Source organism: Macrobrachium nipponense, chromosome 22, assembly GCF_015104395.2.
Source record: "Macrobrachium nipponense isolate FS-2020 chromosome 22, ASM1510439v2, whole genome shotgun sequence".
NCBI classification, from domain to species: domain Eukaryota; kingdom Metazoa; phylum Arthropoda; class Malacostraca; order Decapoda; family Palaemonidae; genus Macrobrachium; species Macrobrachium nipponense.
Genome location: NC_087213.1, coordinates 60,266,247 through 60,289,609, shown reverse-complemented (window position 1 = coordinate 60,289,609; position 23,363 = coordinate 60,266,247). Strand labels below are relative to the sequence as shown.

The 23,363-nt window shown below is 37.7% G+C and overlaps 1 protein-coding gene across 1 annotated transcript in view; it reads left to right on the top strand.

The window, feature by feature from the left end:
• Positions 1 to 21,451, top strand: part of LOC135198708 (protein sax-3-like) — a 30,406-nt gene extending 8,955 nt beyond the window's left edge. The window contains exons 2-4 of the mRNA XM_064226559.1: positions 14,193 to 14,771; positions 17,259 to 18,788; positions 19,085 to 21,451. Of these exons, the coding sequence (XP_064082629.1) occupies positions 14,193 to 14,771; positions 17,259 to 18,788; positions 19,085 to 20,175 (3,200 nt within the window). The 3' untranslated portion in view covers positions 20,176 to 21,451. The remainder of the gene's footprint in view (positions 1 to 14,192; positions 14,772 to 17,258; positions 18,789 to 19,084) is intronic.
• The last annotated feature ends 1,912 nt before the right edge of the window (positions 21,452 to 23,363 follow it).

The window sequence follows — 23,363 nt, the reverse complement described above, 5'->3', positions numbered from 1 at the left end:
TCTTGAAAATTGTATTTTACGAGTTGCATTTTCATACCAATTGTATGGGAACTGAAAAGTGGAATATTAAAAGAATATTATCTTGAAATTTTTGTTTTTTCGAATGGCATTTTCAGACCAATAATATAGGAACTGAAACCTGGAATAAGAGAATATTCTTATATTGAGAAACCTTTGATTTCATAATGACACTTTCAGACTAATTATATAGAGACTGAGAGGTAACTTTTTTTTCAATTACATTTTTAGTCTAATTATATAGAAATTGAAAAGGGTAATATGAAAACAATATCTTGAAAACTACTTTTTTTCTTTTCAATGGCATACCAGTTATGTGGAAACTGAAAAGTGGAATAATAAAACAATACTCTTATATTGAAAACTTTTATAGAATCTGAAAAGTGGATTGATAAAACTATATTATCTTGAAAAAAAATTTGAAACTTTTATAGAATATGGAACGTGGGTTGATAAAACAATATTATCTTGAATAGAATCTTTTCGAATGGCATTTTCAAACGAATTATATAGAAACTGAAAAATTGATTGATAAAAGAATATCATTATCTTGAAAAAAAAATTTTTAATGTCATTTTCAAAATAATTATATGGAATTAGAAAACCGGCGTTGCGACAATCCTTCGTATGGCGACTGATAAAATGGCAGTTGAAAAGTGGCGCTGCAGCCACCAAGGTCAGGCAGTTGGCACCAGGCTAAGAGTAAATATGGAGTATTCTCGTTTGAACTTTTTTCGTGCCGTGGAAATCTAGCGAAGAAGAATCGCCGTCATTAGTGCAAATTCGCGATAGTAAATGAAGGCTGCGTCATGACGTTGGGAGATCGTAATTGCCGAAGTGCGTTCCAACGACGGAAGACTCTCTTGACAGTAATTCGTACTTGGAAGGGGGTCGTTAAGGAGTGATGTACTGCAAATGATATGCAAACCGTTGCATATCATTACGAGGCTTGACAAAAAAAAAAGAAATCGTAATTTACTCCTAATGATGATCGTACTGTGTTTTTAATGGGCCATAATGGGTTCATACTTTCTTCTCTTCGTATAAAAGTTTGAGATTTTTTTTGGGGGGGGGGGGGTGCGGGGTTTATAGATTCCATTGAATTTTCTGGTGAGGTTTCCTAGTATTTTGTAAGTCACTTAGAAGCTAAGTAATAAAAGTGGTGTGTTACAGTAAAGTAAGTGCTGTTTTATATAATATATATATATATATATATATATATATATATATATATATATATATATATATATAATCGGTATTCCTAATGTAAAAATATAATAATGCTAAAATTTAAATTGGGTAAAATTAAGGAACTGACAGTACTGAAAACAAAACAATCGTCGTGGCATCCAAAGGGCAAAGAGACATATACTAATCCTAATTGCACCTTTACACTCTCTCTCTCTCTCTCTCTCTCTCTCTCTCTCTCTCTCTCCTCTCTCCTCTCAAAAGATACAGAAGATGTCCGGTTTCCGTCTTATTGATGCAAAAGTATTACTATAGTTTACCTTTTGTCTTGTAATGCTTTATTTATTATTTTATTATTTATTTATTTATTTATTTTTTTTTTTTTTTGTATGGGCTATTTGGTTGAAATTCTCAATTGCTGTTTACAGACGGCGATTTGTCACTGATGTACTGTATGGTATTGGAAATTTTATTAGAGAGAGAGAGAGAGAGAGAGAGAGAGGAGAGAGAGAGAGAGAGAGAGAGATATTCGTGTCTTTTGACGTATAGATGGAGTGACACAAAGTTGATGATAATCGATAAGAACAGGGATGAAAAGTCCTTTGAAAGAGAAAGGAAAAAAAATTACACGAAGCAAAAACAAAAAAACAAAAACGAAAAAAAGACAGAGGCAGAGAGTTTTTGATAATGTAAAGAAACTTACGAGATGAAAGAGATTAGAATACAAGGGAATGTGGAAGATCAAACGATTGTGTAATTCATTCTGAACGTATAAAGAGAGAGAGGAGAGAGAGAGAGAGAGAGAGAGAGAGAGAGAGAGAGACTCAAAGGAAACATGGAACAGATAGATAGTAGTCATTCAGTAATTTCGTTAAAGGTGTAGGGGTGGGGTGGGGGGGGGGGGTGATCAACATGCCCTACCCCTCCCCCACCCACACCACCTTCACACGTCTCCAAAATTTGTGCTGAGGCTTTGGGGGGCGGTTGGTCAAATTGACCTTTGCTTTCCCTCCCTATACCCCACTCCATCTTGGGGGGGAGGGAGAGGGGCTCCTGACCCCCTCCCCCATGATTTTCAAAAGTTTGGTGCTGGGGTGGGTTGGGCGGTAAGTCAGCTTATCCTATTCCTTCCCACCCATCCCCTTCCCTCCCCTCCACTCCCCCAAAACGCATTTTCAAAAACGCGATGATGATGATGATGAGAGAGAGAGAGAGAGAGAGGAGAGAGAGAGAGAGAGAAAACATGGCTGTCATGTGTCGAGTCAATTTGTTTAGAGGTAATCCCTCTCGGCATCAGCCTTTTAATCCAGCGATCGAGTGATCGAGCTTTATGGGGGGGGGGGGGGGGGACAGGGGGGGGGGATCTCTTAGGCATTAATGGACTCGTAGTAGTTTTAATGCCAAGCGCGATGAATTGCGATTGCAATTTCCGAATGTTTGTTTTCGCGTCGTCGGGCTGCTTTTAAAATGTGTGGTGGGTGGTGGGGTTCGGGGGGGCGGGCCGCTGTTTGGGCATTCCGTAGCAACGGCCTACGGGAAGCGTGAAATTAATTTATTATTGTCGGTTTTTTTTGTCGCGCGTGGGGTTTGAATTCGTGCATATTGAGTGTTGTGGCATCCAGATTACGCGGGCTTTCTCCCACCTTCACGTGCGAAAGCGCGCACGCGCGCCAGTCAATACGCACGTAGTTGTATGGATGTTATGTTTGTATGTATGTGTATCCATCCATACACTGTTACGGGGTGTGAATTCACCAAACAAACATTCCCCATTTCGAATATTTGATTTGTTATTTTTGAAAGCTATTTTCATATTTATTTATAGTTGATGTCCAAAAATCACACACACACACACACACACACATATATATATATATATATATATATATATATATATATGGTATAATATATATATGGTATTGGGTATATATATATATATATATATGTGTGTGTGTGTGTGTGTGTGTGTGTGTGTGTATGTGTGTGTGTGTGTGTGTGATATAACAGAATTATAGTATATGATTTCACCTAGCATGTGTTCCTCATTCCTAATATTCCGATTCTCTTTGGTATCAAGTCTCTTTAAAATATTACTCAAGTTCTTTTGTAGAAATCGATTTGTCGTAAACATTTGATTGAAAGAAATAGCGCATTAAACAGCTGCCATTATTACTCCTTCACATTCAATATTAAGTCTATAATTTTCGCATTCGGTGTATTTTCATGCTCCATTTAACCGCATTTAGATAAATATTCCCCTCAAGCCAATATGACATCCATATTTTTGTTTTATCTTAAACATGGTGCATATATGTACCGTGTCAATTTCATCAGCAACTTGAAAACACGTAAAATTGCAAAGAAAAATGCCGTTGGAAAATTGCCTAACCGGCAACTCGAATCGTCCTTCGGTATGAACCAATAACAACGAAGTTCTGTACCGTCATTCAGCCATACGCTGTTGGCAACAAGTCTCCCGAGGTAATTCATCGAGTCGTAAACTTGAACTACCGCCGGCATCGATCACTTTATTCAAAGCAGCTCCTAATGTAAAGATCTTGTGCTTGGATTTGGGTTGGCTGTTCTTTATAACAATAGAGTGGTTTTTTCCGTTCGCGGTAAAGACGGGTTTTGTACACGTTCGGACAATCGGTTACGATGGAATGCTGAGGAGATTGTGTGTTTGCTTCTGTTATTCAGGCCTGTTTTTTTTTTTTTTTTTCTTTCTTTTTTCCAGTACGTCAGGTGTGTGTGTGTGTGTGTGTGCGTATGTGGGTGCGATACCTTTATATGATCCTGAGGTTGTTTTTCTTTTTTTTTTTTTCCGGTGTCAAGGGATCATTTTACATTAAGGGTTTTTCTTTATTTGATAACTTCGATGAATAGTTTGGAATTTGTTCAAGAATTTTTTTTGTGGGGGGGGGGTGGGCGAGGAATAGCATTATCCCTTATTTTTATCATTAAAATGACCATTCAAAGCAACATTTATGTTCTCAAATTTCCTAATCGTGTAACTATTGCTTTTATGATTTATTCTTGCCATCCCCCCCCCCCCCAATGAAATCTTAATATCACTATTAAGAGCAGCGCTTTTTTTTGGTCAAATCGTCTGATGGTCTAAATATATATGTCTTTTGTGTCATTTATTCTACTCACCCCCACAGATTAAGTCTGAACATCAGTATTAATATCACTAACGAAAGTAACGCCAGTTTTATTCTCAAATCCTGTAATGGTCTAAATTTGTCTGTATATGATTTATTCTATACTTGGTTTTTTCCATCTGTCCACCCGCCTGTGGTGTTTGCGTATGGTAACACTGCGTCCCGGGCTTTAGTCTTTAGATAGTTGCGTTCAGCTTACATTCAACAATTATAATAATATCCTATTTCGAATATTAACGGCGTAATTTGCATACATTAAATTATTATAACACTTTTCAGTTGCAAATCCTCACCCAGATATCCTTTTATTTACCTAAATCTTACACATAGCGTAACAATCTAAAGCCCAGGACGCAGTGTTACCATGCGCAAACACCACAGGCGGGTGGACAGATTGAAAAAGACAAGAGTATAGTCATCGGGACAAATTAAATCACAGCGTCGCACAGCACTCCCAAAACAGACCATCCCTCCGCCATAAGTCACCGTAACAATATCAGTTGACGATGGACGTGACTCTCTGTGTTCTTGCGTTCTTCAATAACATCTCCGGCTCAAGGTTATTGCAACAAACAGCAGGAGCACCAGCAGCAGCAGCAAACATCCAGGTGGTGTTTGGTGCACGCGGAGCTGAAAGAGAGAACTGGTGACTCGGCTTTTTTTTCTTTTTTTTTGTGTTGGAATGCAGAACCCTCTGGGTTGAGGGAGTTAAGGATACATTGCATTTTTTTTTTTTTAGCCTTTTGGGTTTGAATGTGTTGGGGATATGGTGCAGCTTTTTTTTTTTTTTTTTTTTAAGTTGGGGATGACTTGGACGGGCATTCTAATGCTAATTTTTTTTTTTTTTTCAGATTTGAAGGTCTTGGGAATATTTTTTTTTTTAAGTTCATGGCTACCTTAGACGGGCATCCCGAAGCCCCTTTTTAGTGTCTATGCATGAGGGAAATAGAAGTAGAATCGATAAAAGAGGAATAAAAAATAGAATAGGAAAAGCAAACTTTTGAGGCAATGAATGAATCAGTTTGTGAAAACTAAAAAAGTGGTGCTAGTGGCAACCATTCAATATTAGCTATTCTCATATAATTATAAATTCATAAAAGAAATAAATTGACCCAATAAAAAGTAATTAACTGTAAACATTTTAGTAAAAGGAATTTTTTCATATGATTTTGGGATAAGAATTATTTTATTTAATAATTAAAAACTAATTTTTTCTTAAATTGATGTTGCTTTACAGCATTGTTTAAGTCTTAAGAGAATGTTAATCCTTCTTCATTATATACATATATATAATATATATATATAAATTTTATGTATATGGATTTCAATATTATTTTTTGAGTTTTATTCGTACTTACATATATATACATGCACAAACACATAAATAAATATACATGTTAAAAAAAAAATTATATATATCTACTAGATATACGCATATGAATGCTTGTGTTTGTGTTAAATTAGAATGTTACTATTAATTTAACAAACAAGAAACAAAGAAATATGATAGTACACTGCCCTCCCCCTCCACCTCCCCAGATAACGTACCTAAAATCGCACCGCATATTTTTTTTTTTTCTTACGTATCCGTAGGGCAGGTGGGGCATGCAGCCTTTTATGCATGGGCAGGTGTAGGCGTGCAAACCAGATCGTTAATATTGTCCCGGAGCTGTGTGATAGGTTCGTAGTGCATTCGCCCAATGAGCAGGTATTGCAAATATTGCACGGCGAGTGAATTACAGTCTGTATTCCCGCATAAAAGGACAGATTCAGCGTGAGACTGTTTTGTTTGTGACGTCTCTGGGCTGATTGACAGGTGTTGTTCATGTCGGTTGAGTCCCGGGGAGGTGCACAATGAAATACGACTGTATTTGGTTAAATACTTCAGCTTGAACCAAACAAAAACTTCTTTCAGCTTTCTTCTGATGTTTGAAAAAGTAACCCAAAAAATTATTGTGTATAACGTGTTTACTGATAGGCAATTACATTTTATTAGTAAAATAAAATTTAAATACTTATAAGTAATGAAAAAGAAACCCACGAAATTACTGTGTATAACGTGTTTACTTATAAGTATTAAAATTTTATTCGTAACATAAATTTTAAATACTTATAAGTAAACACGTTATGCACAGTAATTTTGTGGGTTTCTTTTTCAATCGTCAGTTTGAATTATAACTCTGTTCCTAGTTTGTATATATTGAGTTTAAGGAAAAAAGGAAAATTCACGATAAACACGTGCGTATTTGTTTAAATACGTCAACTTCAATGTATAAATCGGTTTCTGTTCTATATGCAGTAAGTGCCAGAAAAAATGCACATTTAACGTCTGCATATTCTTAAATACGCCAGCTTAAATGTATGATTTTGTTTCTGTTTTGTGTAGGTTGAGTTCCATGAAAATGCACGATAAATACACCAGTAGTTGTTTAAATACATCAACTTACAATTATAATTCTGTTTCTTGGTTTTTATATATTAGTTACAGGAAAATTCACGATAAACGCATCTGCATTTGTTTAAATTACACAAACTTAAATGTATAATTTTGTATCCGTTTTGTATATATTGAGTGCCAGAAAAATTCACATTAAATACATCAACATAAACGTATGAATATGTTTCCTTTTTGTATAATTGTTGAGTTCCGGGAAAATTCACGATAAATACATCTGTATTTGTTTTAATACACCAACTTTAGTTTATAATTCTTTTTTCTGTTTTTGTATGAATTAGGAGGTCTGTATGGATGCATATATCAACTTGAATGTATAATCCTGTTTGTTTTGTACGTATTTTATGCATATATGAATGCATATGTATGAATTGATCGATAAAAACCGGATTCTGTTTAGTAGGTATGTTGGGCATATATAAATGCATATGTATGAATTGATTTATGATAAAACTTTCAACTCTAGACATGTAGGTTACAATGGTCAGGTTTTTAAATTAATCCCATTTTCTGTAATCTAAACACTTATTTATTTGGGGGGCTGGTGACCCATTAAAAAAAGGCAAACCTCTGTTCCTGGAATTAATAAATGGTATATAAAATATAAACAGTATAATGGTCTCGAGGAAATTGAAATAATAGATTGCAAGATCTTTGGCCTTCAATTCAAAACATTCTGAAGCATTGAATAAAAGATTGAAACTTGCGATAGACGGTTTTTAATAATGGTAATGTTTCGGCTTTATTTATATATATATACGTTCATAAGAATATGTATTAACTCGAGTTGGTATAGAAACGCAAAGAGGTTATCGGAATTCGGTGGGACATACCGCCGGAGGAATGTAATTCACCCGAGGTTATTTTAAGGTATAATCAAAGCTATTACCACTTCCCCCCACCCGCCCCCACGCCCACGTATTACCTCCTCCCTCCCTCACTCCCTCCCGTCCCTGCCCCTCCCCCTTCTCTTCCACCCACTTGTCTTCAATTATCACCTCCAGCTCGGAGGAATTCTAAAAGCGAAATGTACTATATACTGGCGAAACTCAGGAATCTGCTTTTAAATCACTCGGGGAAACGAGGCGTTGTCACGCCATTGCAGTGCGAAGGAAACGTATTTCGTTCCTCAAAAATGGGCGATAATTCGTGTTGGTTTTGATGATAAATAGCTCCCTAGGTGGAGGCGAAAAGTGCTTTAGTGACGATTGGATTCCAGACACACACACACACACACACAGAACTTCATCAGGCTAAACGACTGATTGTATACTGAGAGAGAGAGAGAGAGAGAGAATTTCATCGGGCTAAACGACTGATTGTACTGAGAGGGAAGAGAGAGAAAGAAGAGAAGAGAGAGAGAAGAGGAGAGAGAGAGAGAGAGAAAGAGAACTTCATCGGGCTAAACGACTGTTTGTATACTGAGAGAGAGAGAGAGAGAGAGAGAGAGAGAAGAGAGAACTTCAGGCTAAACAACTGATTGTATACTCAGAGAGAGAGAGAGAGAGAGAGAGAGAACTTCAGGCTAAACAACTGATTGTATACTTAGAGAGAGAGAGAGAGAGAGAGAATTTCATCAGGCTAAACGAATGATTGTACTGAGAGAGAGAGAGAGAGACAGAGAGACAGAGAGAGAGTTACAAGGATTAGGATGTCTCAAAGTCTTGTTAGTCTATCCAAGGAGACGTCGTGTAATCGCTTATCTCTTGGAGCAGGTTTTACTGTTCATTCACAGTGTCCTCCTAATGTTTTTGTCTAGCTTTCCTTTCAACTCTTCCAAACTGTTGTTGTTTACGACTCCTGGTGACAGTTTATTCCATGTGTCACATATCTTGTATGTGAAGAAGTTCCCACAATGGGATGTGTTGTATCTCTTCAGTTCTAGATTCCGTACATTATTTCTTGTCTGGTTTTCGTTTAACGGAGAGAGAGAGAGAGAGAGAGAGAGAGAGAGAATATTTCCTTAGGCTAAACGAGTGATTGTACTGGGGTGGTCGCGAGAGAGAGAGAGAGAGCTCAGCCTGTTTCACAGGATAGAGACAGACAGACCGATTGTCCCATTCCCCTCATCCATTCATCCGGAAATGAATATGTTTCGATTTTGATTTCATCCCCCTCCACAACCCCCCTCCCCCCCCCCCCCCCCTCTCTCTCTCTCTCTCTCTCTCTCTCCTCTCACACACACCCCGCCACAAATCACTGAGAGTGCATATTCTTTGTTGCTTTTTCTGTGCACAAGCACTCCCCTCTCTTCCCTCGTAAGTGATTAAATATGCACATTCTTTCATGTTTCGCCATCTCCATATGGTCTCTCTCTCTCTCTCCTCTCTCTCTCTCTCTCTCTCTCTCTCTCTTGTGTGTTTTCAGAAAATAGGAATCCTTTATTCCAAGTCATTAGGCGTGTCCTTTTGCCCGTGTATTTAGTTTGTTCACCTCTGTTTGTAAATAATTTCGAATATTATTATTATTCAACATTTCGCGAAGAATTTACATGAAAAGATATTTAATGTTAGTCTTTACGTTAGGGGAGATAGCATTGATATCCCTTTCATTTATATTAGTCTTTATTAGGTGAGATAGCATTGATATCGCTTGCGAGGTTGTATATTCAACTTAATATCACAATCTGTTTAGGCCTATATGTTTGTGCCTTAATAATAAAGTTTCACGGAAGCCTGTGGAAAAATAGTGGTTCTTCAAATTTTGCTGTTGTTTCAGATCTGGATTTAACGGAATGGATCACATGCGTTAAATGGAACGGAACTAAGTTACGTCATAGTTAGCAGACGGGAAAGTAGCTTTGCTAGCGTTCTGAGAAGGTTGGACATTGGCTGTTGTTGTTCAGTGCTAGACGCATAATACTGGTTACAATGGACATTGGTCGTTGTTCAGTGCTAGGCTCATAATACTGGTTTCGATGGACATTGGCTGCTGTTGTTCAATGCTAGACTCATAATACTGGTTTCGATGGACATTGGCTCTTGTTGTTCAGTGCTACACTCATAATACTGGATTCAATCTGAATACGGATTCAGATCCGGTCCAGTCGGAGGCAACTTCCGACTCACTGGTTGTATGATGTATGCAGATTATCGCCCCCCTCTCCTTGCCATCGGGTCTATATTGGTTTGTCCGTTTTACAGGTGGGTGCTCGCTGATTGATGGCCCTGAGGGGAATCATTCCCATTCACTCGCTGCTGGCGTTGACGGTAATTCGGGATTGCCAGTGATTTATGGGTCTTAATGTCGGTTTAAAGCGTGGCTGGAACTGGATTTAATGCATTTACGTTTTGGGCCTCAGATTGCAACTCCTTGGATTGAGTTAGCTCTCTCAGCTGATCGATGCTGAAAGCTGAAGGTTGATGCCACAGTCCCCGAGTCTGTTCAGTTCCGAGAATGCTGCTGCTTCTTCTTCTTCTTCTTCTTCTTCTTCTTCTTCTTCTTCTTCTTCTCCATTTGATTTATTAGCCTCGAATAAAGAAAGAACAGCGCCGGTGATTGGCATCGGAGATCATTTCAGATGCTCCTTTTGTAATAAGTTGGTCTGTTGCGTCTTGCTGCCTCCAGTGGATTTATTCAACGTGCGTCTATTTCACTTGCGTCGGTTTGCGTCTGCAATTATATACGTAATTGCATATAGTGTACACACACACACACACACACATACTATATATATATATATACATATATATATATACTATATATATATATATATATATATATATATATATATATATATATATAATATACATAATATATATATATATATATATATATATATATATATGTATATATATATATAAAATAATCATGGTAACACTTTTGCTTAGATTTCCCCAGCTTTTATGTATTTCCAGAGTAACTTCCTTCTGAATACTTCGGAAAAATATTATATGTGACATATTTCATCTCTCTCTCTCTCTCTCTCTCTCTCTCTCTCTCTCTCTCTCTCTCTCTCTCTCTCTCTCTCTCCTTTCTCATTGTTATTATTAGTCTTTTTGTATGACATAACGTCAACAATTTTCTCTTTGAATTCCAACCCCCTACAGTGAAATTCCAACAATGTACTCTTTTCATCTTAATGAAAAAAGAATTGAATTGATATTTTTCTTTTTCATTTAAACGAAGAAATAATTGAACTAATATTTTTCTATATATCAAACGTATTTTTTGTTTTTTGTTTTGTTTTGGGCCATTAATGGCCTGTGTATTTTTCAACGCAATAATGAACAACTATTTTGTCATGTTTTTACGACCGTCGTGTATAGGCGATTCCATTCAGTACTAGAGATGACGTTTTTAAAAGTTCTGTTTTCCATGCTGTACTAAAAGAAAAAAAAAAGTTGTTCACTGTGATGTCTAATTTTTTTTTTTTTTTTTTTTTTTTTTTTTTTTTTTTTTTTTTTTTTTTTTTTTTTTTTTGTTACAAACGTTTTCATTGATTTTTTTTAAGTGATGCTTTGACATTCGTGCGTCAAAAGAGTTCAGTCGACTTATTTTTGAACAAGTGATGATTCGATTATGAAGTTGACTAATTAACCTTTGATTCTCTCTCTCTCTCTCTCTCTCTCTCTCTCTCCTCTCTCTCTCTCTCTCTCGATGCTGTTCTATACCAGATGCTTGCTTAATGTTTACAATGGGGTATCGTGGAGCGTTTGATCTCTCTCCACTCCTCTCTTCTTCTCCCTCCTGCTTCTCTCTCTCTCTCCTCTCCTCTCTCTCTCTCTCTCTCTCTCTCTCAAAAGATGCTTGCGTTATTCCCACAGTAGGGTAATGCTTACGTTTTGATCTCTCCCTCTCTCTCTCTCTCAAAAGATGCTTGCGTTATTCCCACAGTAGGGTAATGCTTAGCCTTTGATCTCTCTCTCTCTCTCTCTCTCTCTCTCTCTCTCTCTCTCTCTCTCTCTCTCTCTCAGTGATACTTGCAACTGGCTATAGATTTAAAATGACGCCATCTTATATTTTGAGGGACTTCGAAAAAAAAAAATATTGGCTTTATTGTACAGTGTACAATTACTATACAATGATTTGAGTATTATAGAATTTTCCGATAACACTTTTTAATTAAAAATACCGAGAAGTTATTGATCTTCAATTAGCCCTGCTTCTTTCCAGACTTCGAGAGTAATCCTAGGATGGTAATTTCGTGTCACGATTATATTCGTATTAATGTAATTGTTATAGTAATCTTATTTAAAAAGAAGATAATTTCTTGGCGATTTTTTTTTTTAGACGAAAAGTATCAAGATGGCTTTTTATCTGTCCGTCCGCCCTCAGATCTTTTTAATTACCGAGGCTAGAGGGTTGCAATTTGTTATGTTAAAAACTGCTGAGGCTAGAGGGTTGCAAATTGGTATATTAAAAACTACCGAGGCTAGAAGGCTGCAAATTGGTATGGTCATCCTCCAACCTCCAATCATCTTAAGCACCAATTTGCAACCCTCTAGCTTCAGTAGTTTTTATTTTATATAAGATTAAAGTTAGCCATGACCGTGCGTCTGGCATCCCTATAGGTGCCAACAACACAGGCCACCAGCGGGCTGTTGCTGAAAGTGTCTTGGGTCGCGGCTAAAAGTTTTATGGGGCGTGGCTGAGAGTTTAATACAGTATTATTTGCTGTACAGAATACTCGGTTTTTATTTATTTTATATTCATATCGAATTGACAACAGAGGTAGGGATGAACTGAATATTTAAGTATTAAGATTACTTTTTAGATTACTTAAATGTATTGAGATCATTTTCAAGACTACTTAAAAGTCATCTGAGTTAAGATTACCTTTTCCTTTTAGATTTCTTTAAAGTATTGAGATTACTTTCATGGCTACTTAAAAGTCACCTGAGTTCAGATTACCTTTTCCTTTTAGATTACTTTAAAGTATTGAGATTACTTTCATGATTACTTAAAAGTCACCTGAATTAAGATTACCTTTTCCTTTCAGATTACTTAAAAGTGTTGAGATTACTTTCATGACTACTTAAAAGTCACCTGAATTAAGATTACCTTTCCCTTTTAGAATACTTTAAAGTATTGAGATTACTTTCATGGCTACTTAAAAGTCACCTGAATTAAGATTACCTTTCCCTTTTAGAATACTTTAAAGTATTGAGATTACTTTCATGGCTACTTAAAAGTCACCTGAATTAAGATTACCTTTTCCTTTTACCTTTTCCTTTTAGATTACTTAAAATTATTGAGATTATTTTCACGACTACTTAAAAGTCACCTGAGTTAATTAAGATTACCTTTTCCTTTTAGATTACTTAAAAGTATTGAGATTACTTTCATGACGACTTAAAATTCACCTGAATTAAGATTACTCTTTTCTTTTAGATTACTTAAAAGTATTGAGATTACTTTCGTGACTACTTAAAAGTCACCTGAATTAAGATTACGTTTTCCTTTTAGATTACTTAAAAGTATTGAGATTACTTTCGTGACTTAAAATTCATCTGAATTAAGAATATCTTTTCCTTTTAGATTACTTAAAAGTATTGAGATTACTTTCGTGATTACTTAAAATTCATCTGAATGAAGATTACCTTTTCCTTTTATATTACTTAAAAGTATTGAGATTACTTTCAAGACTACTTAAAAGTCACCTGAATTAAGATTTCCTTTTCCTTTTAGATTACTTAAAAGTATTGAGATTACTTTCAAGACTACTTAAAATTCATCTGAATGAATTAAGATTACCTTTTTATTTTAGATTTAAAAGTTATCTGAATTAAGATTACCTTTTCCTTGCCTTCTTGATCATATGCAGCTTCGTGTTCATTTCACTTGCCTCGAATTAAGTCCGTCCCAGATGTTACTAAAGGGGCGTTGGCCCTCCCAACATTCACGTTGTGTACAAATATAGCTGTATGTGGCATCTTCTGTCCCGCCTGCACCCCCCCCCCCCCTCCCACTCCCTTTCTCCTCCTCCCCCTCTCCCTCGATCTCTCTCGGTATACAATGAGTATTAAATTTTCATCCTCTTTTCCTCTTTCCATAAACATGAAGTCATTCCATCTCCACTCTCTCTCTCTCTCTCTCTCTCTCTCTCTCTCTCTCTCTCTCTCTCTCCACTATGAATATTAAATTTTCACCCTCTGTATAAACTCGAAATATCCATTTTTTGTCACCTCTCTCTCTCTCTCTCTCTCTCTCTCTCTCTCGTTAAGTATTAAATTTTCTTCACCCTCTTTCTATAAACTTGAAATGTCCTTTTTTTTTTGTCACCCCTGCCTCTCTCTCTCTCTCTCTCTCTCTCTCTCTCTCTCTCTCTCTCTTTGAAAAAATCACCATATGTGTAAGCGAGGAGCTGTGTAGTATTACTACTCCCTATTCTACCATTTCCTTTTCTCCCGCCGGATCCTCCCCAGGAGAGCCTCCGGTGATCAGGGAGCAGCCGAGCAACATCGTGGCCCGCCGTAATGACCCTGCCACCCTCAACTGTGCTGCCTCGGGCGCCGCCAGGATCACCTGGTTTCGAGACGGCCAGCAGGTGGTGACGTCATCCCAAGACAGCCGGTCCCACCGGGTCCTCCTGCCCTCGGGGTCGCTCTTCTTCCTCCGGGTGGCCTACAGCAGGAAGGACTCGGACGCCGGCACCTACTGGTGCGTGGCGTCCAACAGCTACGGAGCGACCCGCTCCCAGAACGCCACCCTGACCATCGCGACGCTGTCCTACGACTTCGAGGCTCACCCGGAGCCGCTGGTGAAGGCTCGGATCGGGGATCTGCTGACCCTCCCTTGCAGGCCTCCCAAGGGATCCCCGCCGCCCGAGCTGACGTGGTTCAGGGACGGCCAGGCTGTCACTAATTCGAGCCGTGTCGTTGTGACTCCAGAGGGAGATCTTATCATCAGCCGGGCCGTCATGGAAGACACTGCGACCTACCTGTGTCGTGCCAAGAGCGTCGCTGGGAACAGAGAGGCCCCTCCTACGAAACTCATCGTTATGAGTAAGTTTGAACCTTTTTTTTTATGCATTCTTGTACATTTTTTAAATCTTGAACTATATTTTGTTAAAATCTTGCACTCAATATTTTTTTTAATCTTGCACATTTTTTTTATTTACACTACATTTTTTAAATCTTGCACTCTAAATTTGTTTTAATCATACACACAATATATTTTTTTAATCCTGCACATTTTTTTAAATTTTGCACACTACAGTTTTTAACTCTTGCACTCTACATTTTAAAATCTTGCACTCAGTATTTTTCTTAAATCTTGCACTTAATTTTTTAAATCTTGCACCCTACATTTATTTAAATCTTGCACTCTATATTTTTTATCTTGCCCTCTACATTTTTTTAATTTTGCACTATGTTTTATTTTTCATGTTACACTACATTTTTAGAATCTTGCACTCTATATTTTTACGTCTTGCGCTATATATTTTTTTTATCTTGGACTCTATATATTTTTTATCTTGCACTCTACTTTTTTTTTCTTGCACTCTATATTTTTTAAATCTTGGACTTATTTTTTTTTCTTACGATGCGTTCTATATTTTTAAAATCTTACACTTTATATTTTTCTAGTCTTGCCCTCTACATTTTTTTCAATCTTGCATTCTTGTATTTTTTCCGCTATAGTTTGTAAGTTCTTTTTTTTTTTGCACAATTGTTTCTCTTCGGAGATGACCAATTGAATTCTGTATTTCCTTACGATTTAGTCATTTAATTTAATCTGGATCGCCTGAATTCGGGTTGCAATTCAATTTTTTCTTCTGTGTTGTAAATTCTTTCTTTTTTGGAAATTCCCTCTTTTATTGTTTGAATTTCACTCTACAGTTAACACAATCCTCTATTTTTTCTTTTGAATTTCACTATACAGTTAATAAAACCCTTCTGAATTTTTCTTCAATATTTTGATTGCTGCATTTTCTTGGTAACTGTATTAGATTTTAGTCTTCTGTGAATTTATGAATTTCACAATTTTGTGGAATATTTACACACACACACATACACGTGTGTGTGTATATATATATATATATATATATATATATATATATATATATATATATATATATAATATATATTATATATATTATGAAATTTATCTATGTTTAAGTGACTGCGTGTACTTCTCTTTTCATCTTGCAACATACTTTTATCTTAACCTGCCTTAATTGTATTAAAGAACTTGCTTTTCTTGAATTAAAATTTTAAAAAAATACTAGTTTTTATTACTTCTGTAAGAACATTATTCCTGATAATATTTTAACTCCCAGTGTTTATCCTTTTTAATCAATTTTCTGAATTGAACATATTCATTAACTGATGAAATTATTTCGAGTTATTTATCTTTATTGAAATGCAGTTCTTAGTAAAAATCATATCAAACAAGCAAAAGCACCGTAGCTGTACTTCGGCGCACAGCTCATAGTATCGGAATTTAAAGATAATGAATGGTCATGTCGGTAATACATTGTTCCCCACCTGGTCACTTCTCTCTCTCTCTCTCTCTCTCTCTCTCTATCTCTCTCTCTCTCCTGATAATTCTTCTCCCCCATTACAGTTTCAGCTACTAAAGCAACCCGTTCTCAAATTCTCTCTCTCTCTCTCTCTCTCTCTCTCTCTCTCTCTCTCTCTCTCTCTCTCTCCTGATAAGTCTTCTCCCCCATTACAGTTTCAGCTACTAAAGCAACCGTTCTCAAATTCTCTCTCTCTCTCTCTCTCTCTCTCTCTCTCTCTCTCTCTCTCTCTCTCTCTCTCATCTTATAAGGCCACCTGTTCCATGTTCTGCTTCTTAACTCTCGATGTTCAGATTTTTTTTGTTGGTCTCCAATCTGTTCTATCTGGAGTTCCCCCGACGTGGTAATCCTTTTAATCTGGACAGACTCTGACTTTAGACTTGGTTTATAGAGTATCCTTATTATTATTATTATTATTATTATTATTATTATTATTTATTATTATTACAGTTTACAAATTACCGCAGTATATAGCCTGGATATTGAAATTGTCAAGGTAATCATATCGTGCAAATGAAAAGTTCATCTCTATTGAAGTTTATTCCTTTATTATAGTATTGGGGTGAAAGTAATTAACTAACAATGGGTTAAGAGAGAAAATTTACTTCTAACGTTATGCAAGAGCATCCCATTTATTGTATGCATATACCACAAGATCCTTCTCAGTCATTTTATGATATATTCCTGCTTTAGTAATCGTTTGCTTCCTGAACTTGAGACATTAAAGTAAGGGGACGAGAAGGTTTGTCATTTGCATTTGTGAAGCAGATTGTTTTAGTCTGTTAATTTGGTTTTCTGCTGATTGAAAATTGCTTGTAGTTTACTCGAGATGATACATTAAAGTAAGGTTACGAGTCGAGAAGGTTTATCCTTTGCATTTGTCAAGTAGATTGTTTTAGTCTGTTAATTTTATTTTCTGCTGATTGAAAATTGCTTGTAGTAACATGACGTTTTATTTTTATTGCAGCTCCACCTTGGTTCGAAGAAAGACCGGACAATGTAACGACTGCCTCTGGTGTGACAGTGGAACTAACTTGTCGTGCCCAAGGCTCCCCTGTGCCCACGGTCACTTGGAGGAGGCTGGACGGCATCATGCCCTTGGGCAGGGCCACAATTGAAAATCAGCGCCTGGTACTTGAACAGGTTGCTGCTGTTGACTCTGGAATTTACGTGTGTGAAGTCCAAAATGAGGCGGGAGTTGCGACTTCAAAGGCCATGTTGACAGTAGTTGATGCCCCAAAGCTCATGCAACGACCCCAAGATGTTCAGGTCATGGTTGGGAACCCAGCACAGCTCTCCTGCCTGGTTGAGGGCGATCCAACACCCTTGTTGCTGTGGCGGCTCCCTACCCAAGACAGGACTGCCCTCCTCACCCCAGCTCAGTCAAGTGGCCACGTTGCCATTTCTCAGGATGGACAGGTTCTCCATCTCGACACAACGACTACCCAAGATAGTGGCATATATTATTGTTGGGGAGTGAGTGGAGGTGGAGGGGTAAGTGCCCAAGCTGAAGTCATGGTTGTAGAAGCGTATCCTCCGCCAGTCATCGGTGTTGGGCCAAAGGATTTAACCCTGACCCTGGGTGATGTTGCTACATTTCCTTGTGAAGTAGTCAGTGAAGCTGCAGAACCAACTGTGTCTTGGTGGTTCCAGCCAGCAGCTCATCTGCCAGCACGTCAACTTGCACAAAGCAGTGATGATCCCAGAATTTCTTTGGCAATGAATGGTGCTTTACTCATTAAAGAAATTCAGGCGGATGATGCAGGGATATATACATGCAAGGTAAATGCGAAAACAGGTAGCGTGGAACAAGAAGCCATACTAAGAATAGCTAAGGAACCAGTTGAGAATCAAGATGTCTTACCACCAGCTCCTCCTACAAAGCCTCAAATTATGTTTATTAATGAGACAGCTGTGTACTTGAAGTGGCTCCCCAATTCTCAAATAAACACTAACTCTGAACACTGGTACACAGTTGAGTACTGGCGGCAAGGATGGGACGAATGGCGAGTGGCAGATGCTGTCATGAATGAAGAGTCATGTATTGTGAAAAACTTGATGTCTGGCAATATATACACATTTCTGGTAAGGGCAGTTAACATTGGGGGATCCTCCTTTCCTAGCCCTTGGTCAGATCCCATTACCATTCGATCTCCTCGAGACCCATCACTCACTATGGATCAAGTACGCCATGCACGACGTAGACTTTCCAGACCAACTGTTACACTCACCAATGCCTCTCCAACAGGCCCCAGTAGTGTTTTGCTTACTTGGAAATTCCTTGCATCTGGACATGAAGCCGTTGAGGGTGTTCTAGTATACACTGTGTCTGAAGAAGGTGTAGTTAAGGTGGCAACTGTATTAGGATCATCATCATCTTCACACCATCTACATAACTTGCAGCCCAATACTTATTACACTTTCTTCATTGTTCCATTTTGGCGAAGTGTTGAGGGAACTCCATCTAACTCACACTCGCTTACCACACCAGAAGATAGTGAGTATCCATTTATATTTTCATTATCCATGGTTGTTAACTATTGCTAATCATAAAATACTTTGTTACAGAATCTTTCATCAACTATTACATTTGATGTAACTTATCTAGCATTTTTTTATTCTCAGTGCTTTTAACAAAACCTTTGATGGCTTGCAGTGACGTAAACTATATATATTCAGTAACTATTGTTATTCAAGCAAATTCTTTGTTATACAGTCTTTAAAGTAGTATGTTATAAATGAAATTTCCCTAGTCACTTCACTAATATTTCTTTATTCTCATTGTTTTAACAGCGCCTGTGGTGGCTCCCAGTGACATAGTGGCTACACTACGTGAAGATGGTTCTACTCTCATCACCTGGTCCCAGATACCCCTAAAGCAAGCTCGTGGTGATGTCATTGGCTACCAGGTCACACTGATTCATAATGGCACAGAAGCGACTGAAGTTGTCTCTAGCCCCTGGCTTGAAGCACACGGTTTATCACCTGGCCGCCTTTACACTGTTCAGGTTGCAGCTCAAACTGGAGCTGGAGTTGGACCCTTTAGTCCTCCTGTCCTTATTGACTTTGGTACCAATAATGTCCAGGGGCATCAGCATACATTTGAAAACAGCAACATGGACACTTCAGTAATATATGCTCCACCACAGCCAGACTGGTTACCATATTTGTTAGTACCCTTGGTGATTATTTTGTTTATTGTAACAATAATGTATATTCGGAGACTCCACCATAAATCTCCTCCATCTAACCCACCAAACACCCCTGCTCATTATCAAGACCCATCCATATACCCTGCGCACAATACAATTAATATGTACAGTGAACAAAAGTTATGGCGTCCATCTGAGTGTGAGAAGGAGTACAACTTATCCTCTGCTAGACTTTTGCATTCTGATCAGCAGATTAATGAATATGCCGAACCAAAAACCCAAGCCAATGAGACCACTGAACCTTATGCAACTACAGCACTTTTAGCCCCAGCATCTCCCCACTTAACACACACCACACCTTGGCGGCACCACAGGGAGAATTCAGGGGTCCAGATCAACTGGTCAGCTGTTCTTCCACCCCCACCAACATGTCCACCTCCTTGTGACCGAGATCTGGGAGATCCTGCTTATCAGCCAGTCCCCCATGGAACATGTATAATGTATCCTTCTTCCTTACCTTATGGTAGTGCAGCAGGATCTGAACAGTACCATAGACCTTGTGATAACACTTCAGAGCACACTTATGACATGTATACCCAGGTAACCCCAAATAACACTCGTGATAGGTTCATAACCTTCAACACACTACAGAGTCGTGGTACCGGCAGTACTACCTCGCGACAAGTGAGGTTATCGGAACCTCGAGAGAATGGCAGCGTGTGTGACTCTTGAATACTTTCGTTGTGATTTCCTTTACCAATCTATACTGTTTAACTTTAGTATCTCTATTACAAAAAATTGTGAAAAAGTTGTCTGTTATATGCCATAATTTATTAACCAAAGTCAATTTTATGTACCTGCTCAATTATGGAGTGTCTTTGGGCACTAAACTTATCTAAGTCAAAGGCATTAGAATTTTTCACTTGGTTGCAGTAAAAGTAACTGCAATACCTTCTTTCTTACTGCTACATGGAAGATTGTTCCTTAATGACTGATTTCATAACTGTAATACCCTTTATGCTTCGTACTCGCCTCGTGTTGTGGATGATAACTGGTAATACATTATTGGTACTGTTTAGTAGCTTCATAAAGTGAATGACTAAGCCTTCTCGCCGAATGAAAATTCGAGAACGTTTCTACTATTATGTTAGAGTGCTTTTATAGCTAGCTTTGAGGATGACAAACCACCCATCGGATTCAACCAGCGATGTCGCTCGCTCGGTAGGTTCTGCATTTGCATTGCCCAAGTCAGTTGGTTGCTGTTGCAACTCACAGTTCGTAGGTGAGTTGTGAGTTATGTTCTGCTAACGTAATGCCGCATAATAATTTCAGGGAACTGGAAGTCAACAGACTACTACTTAACGCTGTGAACAGTTAAGTGAACGATTGTCACAAGTTCTCTTCAGTTTTAAAGAACCTGAGATTGAGTGGCTTAATGTGTATATATATAATGGTTGTCGTGATTTTTTTTTTAGCAAAGGTGGTGTCATACGAACAAGTTTCCTGACATCTGTCAGAACCTGGGTGCTAGGATTTTATTATTTCAAGCAACCAGTTTCTTTTAGTAGTGGTGGAAGAATGGAAGTTCGATGTCTCAAAATAAAAACGCCATGTCCTTGGTGCAAAGTTTTGATAGAAAGGGTGCTGTGCTGAATGATGCCAGAAGCTTTGACGCCACCTTCAGAGATGCAACTGGTAGTGTTTTAATGCACACTCGTTCTATGATTTTATTTTTCAAAATCATAAGAACCACTGTAGAATGAAAACACGTCGTACAATAGGTTTTCAGTGAAGGCACAATAGATTCTGAAGTGTCACATATCCGGGATAATTTTCCTTTTGTGTAATAGTTTGTGCCAATAGAACTTAATTTCCTTTTTTTTCATCGTTAAAAGTAACTCCTGTGGTGTTTGCCGGAAAGAAGTTTGTTGTTATTTATCAGAAGTTCATAATTGTGTTGTATATGTATCTATATGATTATGTAAATAAGATATATTTTTGTAATAAATGACATTCTTGATGAATGTGTGATCTTTCATTTATATACCTAGTAGTTTACCAACCTTGATAGCGCCTCAGTGGCGTGATCGGTATGGTCTTGGCCTGCCACCTCGGTGGCCTGCGAGTTCGATTCTCGGGCATTCCACTGAGGGGTTAGAGATGTGTATTTCTGGTGATAGAAGTTCACTCTCGACGTGGTTCGGAAGCCACGTAGTAAAGCCGTTGGTCCCGTTGCTGAATAACCACTGGTTCCATGCAACGTAAAAACACCTTACAAACAAACAAACGAAACCAACCTTGATAAGGATATTAAAATGGATGATTCCCATTCCAGTGAGAATTAGTTATATTCAGCTTTTAGGGTTTTTTTTTAATTGTGTTTAAAACAGCAAGAAAGGAAGTTCAATAGGAAATCAATGCACAGCTTAAGAACATATATGTTTATTTTATTAACTTACAGTTCTTGAATTTTTCTTAGGTAATTTATGTCGGAAAGAGGTACAATGGCTGTTATTTTGCGATGTCCTGTGAGGTCTTTTATTTGCTTTTATAGGCTGGAAGGTTAACAAACATAGCCTTAGTTTAAATATATATATATATATTATATATATATATATATATATAGATATATATTATATATATATATAATATATATACTATATATATACTATATATCATATATATGTATATATATAATATATATATAATAACTTCTCTTTTATTCTCTGGCCATTCCTACTTCACCTTCCACCCCTTCCTCCCCCCCAACCCTGGGCCACATCCTCCAAACAGAGGCTTTTTATGATCACGGTAGAATCATTTAAAAAAGAAATAACGCGGAGATAATCAAAGACGAGGATGTTGTAAACTTGAGCAAATAACATATTCGTGACGGACAGCGACCTTGAAAGACTCCCTATTTTTTATTTATTTATTTATTTTATTTTTTTTATTTCTTGTTAAATCGCCCCTGAGACGGGTGACGAATAACCTAGTACTAGTAACTAGTCCGGACCCGAGGGAAACCAAAGCTTGATAGTCTAACGACTGCTTCCAATCACAGTCCAATTGTGAGTAGATATACTATCATCTGGAGGACTCTCTCTCTCTCTCTCTGGCTCTCTCTCTCTCTCTCTCCTCTCTCTCTCTCTCTCTGGAATATCGCAGTGGTTGTGCACTGTCCTGGGATTCGCATGTAAGCCACCAGTTTACCCAATTGTGGGAACAGGTACCAGCTTCAGCTGGGAGTAAATGAAAGAGGGTGTAGGGCTAGCAACCTCATTCCGTAAGTTCTTGCCGAGAACTTGAAGACATTACCCTTTATAATTATATCCTAGGGCTGGCCCGAAGGATTAGATATGTTTACGTGGCTAGGAACCAATTAATTACCTAGCAACGGGACCTACAGCTTATTGTGGGATCCGAACAAACATCATATCAATAAATGAATTTCTAATCGTCAGAAACAAGTTCCTCTGATTCCACGTTGGCAGAATGGGGAATCGAAGTCAGGATTACCGAATCGGTAGGCGAGCACGTAACCCACTCGTCCACCGATGAACTTACAAATACAATATAAATTTCAGCGATACCATGGAAGAGAAAAATGGTTAAATTTTTTTGGTTAATATACACCAAATCCCATCCGCATTGATGTCGAGTTCACCTGAAATTTTGTGATGATATTGTATTTGGTGACGTTGATGGCTTCTTGATGAGTTGCTTACTGGAAATTAAATCTGATGACGTGGCAACTCTTTCTGGGTGTGTCACCCGTTGCCCTACATTTTATTATTCAGAACAAACTGTAAAAGAAAATCTAGAGCACGGTTCTTCTACTTTCGTGAAGCCAATTAGGTTTTGCCACTTAAAAATGATTTATAATTAATACTAAAAAGAGATGGGCGTTACCATTTTCT